This window comes from Falco cherrug, chromosome 19 (assembly GCF_023634085.1).
Source record: "Falco cherrug isolate bFalChe1 chromosome 19, bFalChe1.pri, whole genome shotgun sequence".
NCBI classification, from domain to species: Eukaryota; Metazoa; Chordata; class Aves; order Falconiformes; family Falconidae; genus Falco; species Falco cherrug.
The window spans coordinates 3548770-3563339 of record NC_073715.1 but is presented as its reverse complement, the minus strand read 5'-3'; the positions used below and the strand labels follow the sequence as shown (position 1 = coordinate 3563339).

The following is a 14570-nucleotide window of genomic DNA, read 5'->3' as shown; positions in this document are numbered from 1 at the left end:
GCCCCCCTCTCCCTCGTGGGGTGCCCCATGGCCCCCCCCATCCCTCGTGGGGCTCCCCATCCCCCTGTGGGCCCCCCCAATCCCTCGTGGGGCTCCCCATCCCCCTGTGGGCCTCCCCATGGCCTCCCCATCCCTCGTGGGGCTCCCCATCCCCCTGTGGGCCCCCCCATTCCCTCGTGGGGCTCCCCATCCCCCTGTGGGCCCCCCCAATCCCTCGTGGGGCTCCCCATCCCCCTGTGGGCCTCCCCATGAGCCCCCCTTTCCCTCGTGGGGCGCCCCATGGCCCCCCCCATCCCTCGTGGGGCTCCCCATCCCCCTGTGGGCCCCCCCATTCCCTCGTGGGGCTCCCCATCCCCCTGTGGGCCTCCCCATGAGCCCCCCTTTCCCTCGTGGGGCGCCCCATGGCCCCCCCCATCCCTCGTGGTGCTCCCCCATCCCCCTGTGGTCCCCCCGATCCCATGGGGGGCCCGTGGCGGCGGCGCAGGGGGGGCACACAGAGTAGCGGGGAGCCACATGGGACACACGGCAGGGTCCGTGGAAGGCGGAGAAGCCCCACACGGCATGGGCAGACCCGCTGGGGGCCGACAGAGGAGCGGGGACCCCCCCCCACCCCCGATGCCCGTGCGGGGGCAGGGCGCATGCGCGGGGGGGGGGGGGGGGGGAGGGCGCGCTGTGGCGCATGCGCAGCAGGGCATATGGGCGCCACCGCCTGGGGCGAGGGCTCCCGCCGCGACGGGCGGTGCTGCGGTACACAGCGGGAGCGGCTGCTGCCGCCCGCCGGGGCACGGGGGCGGTCTGCGGCCGCTCCTGCGCCCGGGAGAGCGAGGGCGGCTGAGCCGGGCCCTGGCGGCCGCGGCGGCGGCACAGCCACGCGTTGCCCTGGCTAAACATGGCCGCCGCGTGTGGGCTTTGCCCTGAGCAGAGATGGCCGCCGCGCTGCGCAGGCGCGGGAGGGCGCCCGCCGCGTCATCACCGTGCGCCGGCAGCGGCGGCAGCGGCGGCAGCGGAGGGGGTAAGGGGGCGCGGGGGGGCGGCGGCCGCGGGGCGGGGGCAGGCCCAGGCCCGGCCCGGCTCCAGGCCTCGCCTCGCCGCTAAAACTTGGGCCCCGCCGGGCCTTCGCCAGCGCTGGGGCTGCGTCCGGGCCGCCTGCGCGGCTGCCCCGCGGCCGCCGTGGGGCCTGGTGGCACAGGCGGGCCGGGGCCGCGCAGGCCGCGCTCGCCCTCCGCCGTGGGCCGCCCGTGGGCTCCGGGGAGGCGGCGTGATCGTGTCCCGGCGGCCCTGCGGGGCTTGGGGAGGGCGGGCTGCGCCCTCCTCTGCACGCTCCGCAGGCGGGACGCGTGGAATAAAGTGTTTTCCTTGGTGCTGTTTCTCCTTGAGTCCTGGCCGGTGGGAGCCGGCCCGGTGCCCGTGTCCCCGGTGCCCCCCTCCGGGCGAGCTCCCGGGGCTCAGCCAGTCGTGCCACCGGGGGCGGGGGGCGGGGGCTGCGCGGGCCCGTCGTGGTTCCGGGGGAAGCGGTGTGACACGGGGGCAGGGTAGCAGGTATCTGCTTTGGGATCTTGGTTTGAGGTGCTGCCGTTCCCGTGAGCCCCCTCCGAACCGGGAGAGCAGCCGCCCCACGCCGTGCCACCCACGATCCCGACCCATCGGCACCTCGTGGTTATCCATCCCCGCCGGTACCGGGGGAAAGAACATCCCACCAGGTCGCTTTCCCGGGCGGGGCCCAGCTGTGGCCGCTGGGAAGGAGCTGACAGAGTCGAGCGTAATCCCGAAATCCCGCATCCCCTCCCTGCCCGCTCCCTGGGCGAGGGGGCGGCCCCGGGCGGGGCGAGGAGGCGGCTGCGGGACCGGGAACCGAAACCGAAAGGCAGCCCGCTGCCATCTTGCCGGGGTGACCGGTTGCCCTCACGCAGAGCACACAGCGCTGCCTCCCCCCACCGGGCATGTCCTGCCCGTCGGGCTTTCTTTTCCCCGTTAATTTTCTCACAAAATAAGGGCACTTGGCATATGCATGAGACAAGGTAAGAGCATTTTTTAAACCCTCCTTCTTCCTGCCTGCCAGGATTTCTGCCCCGCCTTTGGCTCAGGGGTCGTTTTTAAACCCGAGTTTGCTGAGTAGGGGGCCAGCGGGGACCCCCCTGAACTGGGACTGAGCCTCCAGCACTGCATGTGGATCCCCTGGTTGCTGGGGTTGGTAAAATAAGTCACAGTGCTGGCAGCTGGGTGCAGCTGGAAGCTGTTAATGAACTTGTGTAATGAAAGGGAAATTTAAGTTGGCCTTGAGGTGTGTTGGGTGAAGATAGGGAGCTTCACCTGCATCGGAAAAACTGTCTTTAGGAAGGCAGGTGCCTTAAAGAGGTCACCAGGAAGAAGGTAGGATGGGGACCTAGCAGCAGGTATCAGTTTCATGGGTTTATCCACTCAGTTTCACAACCAGCTGTTGTTAGAGAGCTAGAATATATCCTGTGCTGGGTTACTAATTTTTAAAAAGCATATTCAAAGCTTAGACTTACATCCTGTGCGTGAGGGCAGTGGGACAGCTGTGTGTGATAGGAGTGGAATTTGGGCTAAGGTCCCAAAAATTTTTTTGTACTGTTGCCCGCTGCACACCTATCCAGTTTCCCTGTGTGTTATCACTTTACTTCTCCTGTGGCGTGATGCTTTCCGCCTGTGGGTCACGTAATGTCCAGGATGCAAGGGACGTTTGGGGGTTCAGACTTTTTTTGGCCATGAGTCTTGTTGCGAGCCTGTTGCAACTCTGTCCTGTGTGACCGTGTGAGCTGCTTTACCTCCTTGTGCCCCCGTTTCTCCCGACTGCAAAGTGGGTCTGAGGTTCTCTCCTTTGGGGCAGAGGAGTGAAGCCTTTGACAGAAGGTGTCACAAACAGCCAAACCGGCCCTGCACAGCTCGAAATTCAGTCCAACAGTAACAGAGGGTTGCTCTTACTGTAGCTGTTTCTTGTTATTAACTTCCCCTGTGTATTCCTGACTCCTGGGTTCTGTGCTGGGCAGACGCAGTTTGGTATTTGTGTTTACATGAATCATTTAAACTGGTAGAAAATGGGAAAGCTTGACCCGGTGAAGATGCTTGAAATGCCTCAGTAGCAGGGAAGCTGCGTAAACTGTATTTCTGGAATCCTATAGCTGTATGAATTCCTGTGTTTTGAATTCCTGTGTTTTTCCTCCTAGCAGGCGCCTGCTCAGGACGGGAGAGTGCAGAGTGAACCGCAGCTCCCCTTCTGCTGGCACGCAAGCAGCTTGGTTCACACGTGTCCCAGCGGTGCGCTATGAACAGAGGCGCTGGTCGAGGCAGAGGCTCGTATCGTACCAGCTCAAGACTTAACTGCCCCAGCACTAATCAAGGCTTTTTTAATCACCCTCATACCTCAGGAGAAACTAATCGGGAAACCTTTTCACACCAGCCATTCCTAACGGGGTGGGACTCTGAAGTCTGTTTGCTTCAGAGGCAGGGACAGCACAAGGATACACGCATCAGAAGCCTGCAGGCTGTGGCACCGGCTCCTGCAGAGAGATGGCAACCCAGCTGCAGCAGACCAGGGTGGCGTAGGTTCTCCAGCGAGCGTCCCTGGGTGAAGACTTCGCCACATTATTGCCCTCCTCAGTATCGTGAGGACTCAGAGAGAGATTCTGACACCATCGGGCTGAATTTCCAGAGACTGTCTCTTGCAGGAAAAGACCGTGAACAAGAAATTCTGTCTATTTTCAGGCAGCTTGGGGAGGGGAAGACTTGTACAGTTCATGATCTCGTACGTAAACTTAAAACTCAAAAGAAGGAGGTCAACCGCATTTTGTATAAACTCTTCAGAGAGGGCAAGTTGCACAAAGGCGGAGACACGCTGCCGCTGTGGAGGATCGCCAGCCCAAGCACAAGGAGCGAAACAAACCCCGCTGACCACAGCGGTGATCACGCAGATCCACCTTGCGAGAGCAGAGGAGAAGAGAGGAGCGCGCCCGGCTCGGGAGGCGCCGATCCTGTGATGGCTGAAACCAAGGAGAAAATCTGCAACTACTTGTTCAGCGTGGCGGAAACAACAGCGCTCAACCTTGCCAAAAACATTGGGTTTTCAAGGGCCAAGGACGTTAATGCCTTTCTTAGCGCTCTGGAGAAGCTGGGAGATGTCCACAAGGAGAACACAAGCCCCCCACGGTGGTCCCTGACAGATAGGAAACGCGAGCGGATGCAGATGAGGCTGAAGGCCAGCGTGGTAACGCAGACGGTGGATCTCGTGCCTGAGCCGGGTTTTCCGCCTTCCACTGTTCCACCGTGTCCCCAGGAGGTGACCATAGCTACACCAGCAGTGACAGCATTGGAAGAAGAAAGTATAGAAAACGGAGAGCAGCCCTGGGGGCAGACTGATCAGAGCAATGCCAGTGACACGGATGCAGCCCCATCTGTGGAAACTAAGCCCGAATTCTCCAGTCTGAATAATTACGATAACTCTGAAAACGGCAAGTGGGCCACGGATGATATCCCAGATAATCTGAACGCTATCAACAAGCAGCCTGATGAGTCAGAATCCATCATGAGTTCCCAGTCTTCCCCCAGTTACGCCACCCAGTTTGAAACTGCTTTCCCATGTACACCTGTAGAGAAACTGATAGCTTGTCAGGAGAAGAACCCAGTGAGTGGCCTTACCGAATATTCCCAGTACACGTGCCAGCACTGTGAGTTTGCCATGCTGGAGCAGAGTGGACCCTCTCATGACCCACGGTAATAAAATTTCCTACCTTTCCTGAGCTGTCTTTTTGCTTAAAATGACCTGACTTCAGCTAACTTCACCCAGTCAACTTTGCCCTGAAGAGCCTGCTCGTTAATGTTTACTTCATTTCAGAAGGATTAGCCTAGTGGATTCCTTGCAGCAGCTTAAACCAAATGAAGGCTAAAATTTAACCCCAGGTTAGCCCAGTTTTGGCACCCCTCATTCTGAGCAGTGAAGGTGGGAGTCATCTTTTTGGCTAGGTCCTGTCTGATTTAATCTGATTAAATATTATCAGATAAAACCGATTTCAGTTTGATTGTTTAGGGGGAAACTGGTATTGCTAAGCCACCTCTGAAGATGCTCTCGCCCTGGAAGTGGTACAAAGGGAGCCCAGAGCAAAGTGCTTGGGTACAGATATATCTTGGGTTAGGCGAGGTGAACCCACTCGGGATATTTCCGTGGTGTAGCAGGTCAGAGCAGCCTCTGCGAGCGGAGAGCACTTAGCGTGGCACTAGGATTTGCAGCGTCAGTCTCTGGAGTCCTGCTTCCCCTTGTGGAATTGTGGCTGTTCCTGAGCACCAGCGAGACGGTGAAAAGCACCATATGTGCCACACGGGCATATGTCAATAGATCCGCTAGACGGGAAAATTGGCCTAATTTCTAAAGATGGAGGCCCAGGCGCTTTTTTTGCCTTTTTTTTGGGGGGTGGGGGTTGTTTGTTTGTTTGTTTGTTTTAAGGAGGGATCTGGAGGGCTTCAGCCCTATAACCCCTCTCCAGATCTGGTCTGACCTGTTCAATCGGGTTTCTTCTGCATAGGGCTGGAGGACAGAAGGGAAGTTGGGTTTGTTAGAGTTCCCGGGGAGGAAAGAGACAGAAACATCAAAGGCAAGAGGTTTATGTGAGGCGGCACCTCTGAGGTGGTGTGATTGCACTGGATAGCCAGGGGAAATGCCAGAGGGACGAGTGACCCCAGATGACCAGGTGGTGCAGATGGAACAGCACAGGCTGCTTCTGAGCTTTCTTCATGCCTGTGCAGGAGCCGAAACCAAACTGCTCCTTGCACCCAGCCGTTACGCGTTTCTGGTGCTTGTGGAAGGAGGCAGTTCATCCTGTTCCTTCGGAACAAGATCTGGAGCTGCTCCTCCACCATGAACAGATCCAGAAAGGTGGCGAAACGAGGCCCAGATGCAGAGCTGTTGGGGCACCCTTGGTATTTTTGACTTCTGCACGTGGCAGCCTGGGTTTGCTCTCCCAGGCAGGAGCTAGCTGTTCCTTCTCACTTGAACTCGCAAGAACAGCCTTGCTTGCTCCGAGAAGACCACGCTTTTTTTGCCTCTCAGTTTACCTCTTTGGTTTTTCTCTTTCAAAGATTTAAGTTCCAGGCAGTGATTAATGGGCGCCGATTCCCACCAGCGGAAGCAGGGAGCAAAAAACTCGCGAAACAAGAGGCTGCAGCTAATGCCATGAAGGTCCTGATGAGCGAAGCAGACAACGGAAGACACGGTGGAATTAAATGTGAAGAGCCGTTTCCCTCCGACAGCTCTGAACCAGAATTGGTGAGTCTTCTTTTCTTTACTGGTGAGGCTGGTCGAACGGCGTTTAGTCTGAAACTGGTTTCCTTCGTTTTCCTGCTTTAGCCTTTGCATCCAGAGCCGGAGCCGTCGTCTGCATCGGCTCCTCTCAGCCTGCTTCCTGGGAAGCACCCCATCAGCGTATTAATGGAGTACGGGCAAAAATCAGGGAACACAGTCGAATTCCAGCTGCTCTCTCAGGAAGGCCCACCTCACGATCCGAGGTATGGCATGTTGGTGTCAGCTTTGGGGAGGATAGAAACCCTTTCTTTAATGTCCTTCCTCTTCAGCACGCTACCCACCTTCCTGGCCTCATCACTAAACCTAGCTGAGTGCTCCTCTCCTCTGAGGAGTCTGGGCATGGCTCCTCCAAGACATCTGCCTCCAGAAAGAGACCAAAGCCGATGCCCTTTCTCAGAGAAAGGATGCTGCTGCTTCTGCCAGACCAGGAACGGGTTCCAGTCCTGTACCCTACCTGGTGGCGCCTTACTGGGAGTCTTTAGGGCCATGGTGGTAGATTTAAATTGGAGATAACCTGGAAGGATTTAACTTGAACCTGGGAGAAGGGGATAATAAACAGATCGAGACACCTGTGCTTAACGCTTTTCATGTGCTATAATGTCCTGTCAGGTTCAGCTACTGTGTGAAAATGGGTGACCAAATTTTCCCTGCTGTGGTAGGAAACAGCAAGAAGGGAGCAAAGCAAATGGCAGCCGAAGTTGCTGTGAAGATTCTTTCTGGAGAGTCTGTACCCCATGCCTTGCCTGAACAGGTACGAAGAGCTTCTTTATAAGAGCCAAATGTTTTTGGTTTGGGTTCCCCCCCCTGCCCCGTATTTCATATTCCACTGGATTTCACCCCACCAAGGTTATGTGCTGGCTCTAGCAGAGGTGCTGAGTGCCCTTGGCCTGCGGTAATACCAGCTGCTCGGTGTTTAACGGCCTTCTCCTGTGTCTAACTCTGCTCTAGCCTGTCCTGAAGCCCCACAGTGACCAGCCCATGCCCAACTGTGGACCGTGGATCGCCACTCCAGATGAACCTAAGGTGGCGAAAGCGAAGGGTGTTGGGGAGCTCATCAAATACCTTAATGTCAATCCTGTCAGTGGCCTGCTGGAATATGCCCGCTCTAATGGGTTTGCTGCAGAGTTCAAACTCATTGACCAGTCAGGACCTCCCCATGATCCCAAGTAAGTAGCTGCATCTGTCCAGGAGGAAATTTTGTACCGGAGAGAGGGCAGAGAATGCAAAATTCCTGATGCTCTTTGAGGTGGCAACAGGCTGAGCTGCTGCCTCTGCCAGACCTTGTGTCCGGATGACAATGAGCTACCTCCGCTCCTCTCTCCACTGAGGGAATTTGAAAACCAGCCTGAAATCCTGAAATCCACCGGTTTCTTGGTTTTTCTCAGAGGTGCGCTGCTGTCTTTGTAGGTTTGTCTATCAGGCGAAGGTCGGAGGCCGTTGGTTCCCAGCTGTAACGGCGCACAACAAAAAGCAGGGCAAGCAGGAGGCAGCTGACGCAGCGCTCAGGGTCCTGATTGGGGAAACGGAGAAGATTGAGCGCATGGAAGGGATGAACATCACCGAGGTAAATCCTCTTCCTCCACAGCTGGGGCTGCTTGTGTAGCCTTCCCTGTCCTGTGCCTTTCAGTCCAGCAGAAAAATGCTTTCAGGATCAACCGTGAGATCTTTGTTGTCTGAAGGTGTAGATAAGTTGACAGTTTTCCTGAAGTGGGTTAGGTGTTTCCTCAGGGCATGGATGTACTCTTCCCTCCTGCCGGCCTCTGCTTTAGGGCTAAATTATTATCAGAATCTTCCCCAAGCCACTGAAATGTGTTCCTGTGGTGGAGCAGGAGCACGCTTATTTTTAATTCTGTGACTTCTTTTTTTTTTTTTTTTTTTTTAATCCTGAATTCCTTCCTGCTGCATTAAAAATCATGTGTCAGCTCAAAAACTCATGCATCAGATAAGAGCAAAGCTCTGGTTGTGTCAGGATAGCTGGCCCAAACCTGTGCTGCTTTAAATCACACTTAGAGTTCTGTGATCTCTTAAAAGCTGTGTTCCAGGCTGCACAGCTGAGCGCAGCAGCTGTGGCTCTAAATAGAAAAGCCATCAGGGAGGATTTGTCAGTCAGCAATGCTAGAGGAGGCAAGTGCCCATCTGCAGTGGGAGTGACTGTGCAGTCTTCTCACAAGCAGCCGGAGGAGGAATTCCTCCGAAGCCGGGAACAGATTTCCTTGGCTGAGTCTCTGGGAACAGGCAAGATGGGGTTTTTGTTCCTTTGCAGCGGGGGTTTTCCCTCGGGAGGCCATCCCTCGGCCCGTTTCACTTGCTGCCAGGAAGACAGCTTGCTGCTGCCTCTTAATGATGTCCTCAAAGCAGAACTCAAAGCATTAGACGAGGTTTCCCCAGAAATACCTAAGAGAACTTCACCCACCCCTTGACGTGATGCTGTCCATGCGCTCACCCCAAAATTGCGCTGCCTGTAGCTCATGTTTTCCACGTTCCTGCCATCTGCTTGGATAGCTGCGCTTCAGCTTACTACTTCTTGAGCTGTTTTGTTCCGTGACCTGCTGGTGATCTCTTAGTAACGCTGGTCTTGTGTCCCCGCTCCAGCTCCCGGTGAGCGGCAGCACCCTACACGATCAGATTGCCATGCTGAGCCACCAGCGCTTCAACACCCTCACCGCTCGCATCCAGCACAGTCTGCTGGGGAGGAAGATCCTGGCTGCCATCATCATGCGGAAAGGAAATAAGGGCCTGGGAGTAGTGGTCAGCATCGGAACGGGTAGGAACAGCTTCTTCCAGCACAAACTGAACTCTCACTTCCTGGCTAGATTCCCTGTCAGCCGCCACTAGGGAAGGGCTGTTGCTGTAGGCTTCTTCAGAGAGGGCCAGAAACACTCCCAGGGCTCGTGTGGTGTCACAAGTGATCTGGTTATGGAGAGAGAACAAAGGAAATGTGCCTGCAGCTGTATTGCTCTTAATCTTTGCTTGCGTTGCTGCGTGCTGGTCTGTGCATCAAAGCATGGATTCCTCACGTTGTGCAGCCCAAGATCCCCCAGCTTCTCCCCGCTGCGTGTGCCGTAGTGCCCTTCCTGAGCCCCCACCTGGAGCGGGGGACTGAACAGCACTCGGGAGGGGACACTGCCCCTAAACCTGTGACAGTTTAAGTCTCTGCTGTCCCTAAAGTAGTGTGTGCTCTTTGTCCCTTTTGTTTTCCTAACTGCTTGGATGGGGATAATGATTTAACAGTTGGGGGGGTGCTGCTGCTCAGGAGCCTAAAGCAGTAAAACTTGAAGCAAGATGAAGCCCTCCCTCTTTCTGTGAAGCTGGGCCTTGACTTTGACACTTGCCTTTCTTTATTTCAGGCAATCGTTGCGTGAAGGGAGAAGAGCTGAGCTTGAAGGGGGAGACGGTGAATGACTGTCATGCAGAAATCATTTCTCGAAGAGGCTTTGTGAGGTGAGAGAAGGGGAAACCTGGAGGAGAGGGGCCCGCCAAGAGGGGCTGACCTGTTCTAGAGGGATGTGGCTGTGATGGTTCCTTGCTGTGTTGAGAGAGACTGTGATTCTCTACTGCCACTGTTTACCCATGTGGTGTTAAATAGAGGGAAGTTATTTCTGATAAGAAGGGGCCATGCCTGAATGGTGCCCAAATTAGTACTGCGCTGGAAACTTGCCAAGAGCCCAAGGGCTGCATCTGATGTACTTAAAATAAAGCATCCTGCAGAGGTTGCTTGGCTGGCGTGTAACACGCTGCTTTGGTCTGAGCCCAGCTCTGTCTGAGCCGAGGTGCTGGGGAATCTGCAGGCCAGGTCCCCCGTTGGCCCTTCTGGATCTTGGGTCTAGAAGGCTGCAGGAAAACATGTCCAATGTGTTTGCGTTGATAAGTCAGGAATCCTTTTTTCATGGGTTGGAAAGGGTTTTCCCAACTAAACTGCACAATTGTTCTCTTCCCTTTATAAACAATCAGGGTGGCACTTTCGGTTTTTTTGAAAAACTGAAGTGAGATGAAGTTACGCAAGCCTCGTTCATGTCTGCCCTTGCAGCTGCAAGCAGCAAAGCTTTCTTAAAGCCTTTGCCTGCTGCCACAATGCTCTTGTGCGTCCCTCAGCACTGGAAGGTGCTGAGGGCAGGTCCCCAGCAAGCTGTGAAGCCAGGGGGTTGCGCTCTTGCTGTCTGTCTCAGATGTTAATCTTGACAGTTGTGGCTGCTGGGCTGCTCTGGCACAGCTGAGAACAGCAAGCTCCACCTCTCCTTCCAAAAGAAGTCCCTGTGCAGTCTCTGCTTGACGAGTCTCCGTGAAGCTGCAGGGTTTGGGTTTTGGTTTTGCGTTTGTTTTTTTGGGTTTTTTTTGTTTTTGTTTTTTTTTTTTTAAGTCCTTGACACTCTGTTGGAGACCTCAAGGTTTTTCCCTGTTCCCGGACAGAAACAGCCGTAAAAGACCCAGTCATTGTAAACAGATCATGGGGTTGTGCTAATAATACCACTTGCCTTCAGCTGCCCGCGGGGCTGTTTACTCTTACTGCAAACTCGGTGCTGACTAAAGGTGCTAGGTTAATAACCTTGAAGTCTTCTTCACACCGGGGTCGGGTGCAGGCAGGCAGCAGCCAGGCAGGCTCCTTCCTCTCTCCTGCCACTGCTTCCCTCTGCTCACCTGCCAGAATGCTTCTTTCCTATTGCGTGGCAGGCAATCTGCTTGATTTCGTGCCTTTTCTGGGGCATCAAACACGATTTGTTGGCTTCCAGATGTTCTCAGCCACAGCTGCCGCTCTCCTGTGCGGCGGGAGCGGGTGGCTTGGGGCAGCAGAGGCAGAGCCTGGGCTGCTGCGTGTCCCGGGCGGAGGCAGGATTGAAATGCTCCTTGTCCGAGAGGCGAAGCAGCCTTTTGATGTGCCACTGTTATTTTCAGGTTTCTCTATAGCGAGCTGATGAAGTATGACCCGTCTAATCCTTCCTCTGCAGAAGAGAGCATTTTTGAGCCAGCGGGAGGGAAGAGACTCAAAATAAAGAGCAGCGTCACCTTTCACCTCTACGTCAGGTTGGTGCAGGCAGTGAGTGGTGGCAGAGGCGCCGTCGCACCCCTGGCCCTGCCTGTTTTCTGGGGGTTGGCGCTAACCTCTGGGGAGTGTTTGTTTTCTAGCACAGCACCTTGCGGAGACGGGGCGCTCTTTGATAAATCCTGCAGCGATCAGGCGGCCGTGGTGGGGCAAGCCCAGCATCAGCCCCTCTTTGAGAACCCCAAACAGGGCAAGCTGCGTACCAAGGTGGAGAACGGTGAGTGCGCTGGCTCCCTGCACGGTGGGGTGGCTCCGGTGCTCTCCTCTGAGCCTTTCTGGAGCTCCGGAGTTCCCTTACCCCTCTCTTGCGTGGTGCTGTTGCGGGATTTGAAACCTTCAGGAAGCAAAAGAAGTGGGTGGAAGGGCTGGGGGCATTAGAAAAGAGTCCCTTCTTCCCAGCTCTGCCTGTTGGACTGCCACGCTAGCGAGAGCATAGCTGAGGTTTGCTGTGAAGTGCTGTTTCATTCTGCTTCAGCCACGTTAAAAATGACTCATCTCTAATCAGTACTGAGTTCCCTTTTTCCCGTGATCCTAAATTGTTCCCAGAGCCTGGTAACAGACTGACTCCGGAGGTTACTCCACGCCTGTGAGTTAGAAGATAGTTTCTTGTGCGGTTTGGTGGTGGAGTTTTGTTTTACTGAATATTTGACTCTTTGCAGAGTCTTTTTTTCTTTATCCTTTTTTCTTCTGCAGGGGAAGGTACCATTCCTGTGGAGTCCAGTGACATTGTGCCCACGTGGGACGGGATCCAGCATGGGGAGCGGTTACGAACCATGTCCTGCAGCGACAAAATCTTACGCTGGAATATCCTTGGCTTGCAAGGGGCACTGCTGTCCCACTTCATAGAACCTGTTTATCTCAGTTCTGTTACGCTCGGTACGAGACACCCACCCCACCCCACCCCCCGTCCTTTCTGGGCTGGGCTGGATGTGCTGCCGTGCTCCTTTGAACTGGGCTGCAGCGACAAGTAACCTCCCTTCCCCAAAAAAGCTGGTTTGTGGAGGCTGTAGGAGTAACAGACTGAAACGTCGCTCTTGGCAGAGCTGCGCTGTTTGGAAGTGAAAAGGGAGTTTGTGGTTTTGATGCTGTGGGTGGAGTGGGTTCTTTTCTCCAAGGTTCTGGATTTTTTAGAAGGCACATGTGATCTAGGAGGGGGAGACAAAAATTGCCTGTTTGTGTCTTCAGTGAGAAATGTTGCAGGCTGTAAACCTTCATCTCACACGTCTAGGGCACGCAGAGCTGTCGCTGAGCCATGTGGCCTCAAGTTTCTGGAGCTTGTGAGCAGCGCTGGGATCCTCAGCGCCCGGCCTGTGTCCTCACACCTTCGTGTCTGTCCTCACAGGTTACTTGTACAGTCAGGGACATTTAACACGTGCCATCTGCTGCCGCCTGGCAAGAGATGGGAACGCGCTGCAGGAAAAGCTCCAGGCTCCGTATCACGTTAACCATCCCGAGGTACTGCAGCCTTGGTGCTTCTTCGTCTTTCCATCCCCCTTCCACCCCCGCTGTGGGGCTCGGGCCTCGCTGAGGGGCTCTGCAGGGGGGTCACCCTCCGCAGCCAGGCTCGGGGGGGGTTCATGGCCGGGATCCTGCCCCTTTTGTGTCGTCCCACAGTGTCTGGGGGTTACTGGCGATGACTTAATCAGGGGAAAAGGGAGACCGAGGTTGCTCCCGTAGCCTTCAGCTTGGTCAGAATGTGGTGCTTGCTGCTCTCGGGAGTCTGGGCTGAGCTGAAACCCTGCAGGGGGTGGAAGAGGCAAGGGGCTCCCCTTACCAGTGGGCTTGTGCGGCGGGACCGGTGTTAAGAAACCGTCCGTCCTCTTCCGCAGGTTGGGCGAGTCAGCGTGTACGACTCTGCGAGGCAGACGGGCAAGACAAAAGAGTCTTCGGTGAACTGGTGTCTTGCTGATGAAAGCGAAGTTGAGGTCTTGGATGGCACAAAAGGGAAAGTAGATGGGTAAGAACAGCCTTTCCTGACGCGGCGTTTCTGTTTGGGGAAAGGGGGGGGTGTGCTGAACTTGCGGGTCCCCTCTGCGCTGTTACAGCACCTTACGTGTGGGGAGGGTCGGAGAGAGGAATTTTGAACTGATGGGAGCAAGTGCTCTTGGAGCAGAACAAAATATTGCCCAGCCCAGCCCCCTGCTCCCCTCTGCCCTTCTGAGCATCGTGTCCTTCATTGCTGCCTTTGTCTTCCTTCTCAGACCGAAGCTGGAGGTGTCTCGTGTGTCCAAGAGGAAAATGTTTGCCCTGTTCCAGCAGTTATGTGCCAAGAACAACTGCAAAGACCTGCAGAACCTCTCGGTGTACTCGGACGCTAAGGAGGCAGCCACAGCCTACCAAGAAGCCAAGCAGTGCTTCTTCAGCGCCCTGGAAGAGATGGGCTACGGCAGCTGGATCCGCAAACCCCAAGAGGAAGATAATTTCTCTTTCTGACGCGTAATGAGGCACCCTGCGTGTGTAGGGCGGTGAGTGTGCACAGGCGCGTGCGTGAGTGTACGCGTCCTTCTTCCACCACCACCACCACCTTTTTGAAGTGGAACAGGGAGCACTGGGCCAGTTTGCCCTGTTGGCTTGGCTGCCTTCTCCCTCTGCTCTTGTTACTGGGAGACCCTGCCCCTTTCTCTTTTTAAAACATGCATGGAAATTATTGTCTTTTTTTTTTTTCTTTTTTTTTCTTCTTTTTTTTTTAAGCTAGGGCAGGCTCAGTCCCCATTTGCTCTTATGTTTTCATCTCCTCTGTTTTCTTAAAAGAAGGCACAAGAAACCAAAGGGATTCTCAGACTGCAAGCTCGAAATCTTTGGACCATGCACTACAGATCCCTCTGGCAGGTTTTGAGGCAAATTTTCTCTTTTAAAAAAAACAAAAAACAAAAAAAAAACCACAAAAAAAAAACAACAAAAAACACAAAAAACCCCCAAAGCTAAAAAGCTGGCTGGTTTCGTGTGTGTCTATCACAAGGTGGCTGGCAGGCCCGTCTGAGCTGGGGCACGGGACTGATCTCCGCAAGACACCAGCGGGACCAGCATAACATTCCGCGTTAATAATAATAAAAAAAAGAAAATTTCTGTATTATTAGCTGGCGCTGTGCCATGGGTGTGTTAATTCCCACAGAGCGAAAGTGGGGCGCTGGGTGGGGGTGGGAGAGGCACGGGGGGGGGGTGGGGTGGGGGGGGGGTGGTGAGTTATCGTTCATTAAATGATGAATGGAGCTGGGTGGAGCT

The 14570-nt window shown here is 55.0% G+C and overlaps 1 protein-coding gene across 4 annotated transcripts; it reads left to right on the top strand.

Moving 5' to 3' along the window:
• Window positions 1-694: 694 nt before the first annotated feature.
• On the top strand, window positions 695-14424 carry ADAR (adenosine deaminase RNA specific). Of its 4 annotated transcripts, none has more exons than XM_055696601.1 (15): window positions 695-1012; window positions 3189-4728; window positions 6088-6274; window positions 6356-6513; window positions 6920-7061; window positions 7259-7476; window positions 7718-7874; window positions 8903-9074; window positions 9658-9751; window positions 11201-11329; window positions 11432-11565; window positions 12042-12224; window positions 12691-12803; window positions 13178-13305; window positions 13550-14424. In XM_055696601.1, exons 2-15 carry the CDS (start codon window positions 3284-3286, stop codon window positions 13779-13781), a joined length of 3492 nt encoding a protein of 1163 aa, XP_055552576.1. In that variant the 5' UTR covers window positions 695-1012; window positions 3189-3283; the 3' UTR covers window positions 13782-14424. The 4 variants fall into 4 exon arrangements, with proteins under 4 accessions (XP_055552576.1, XP_055552575.1, XP_005434715.4 ...); XM_055696600.1 differs by having other exon boundaries at window positions 3186-4728; XM_005434658.4 differs by lacking the exon at window positions 695-1012 and adding an exon at window positions 1875-2018 and having other exon boundaries at window positions 3186-4728.
• The last annotated feature ends 146 nt before the right edge of the window (window positions 14425-14570 follow it).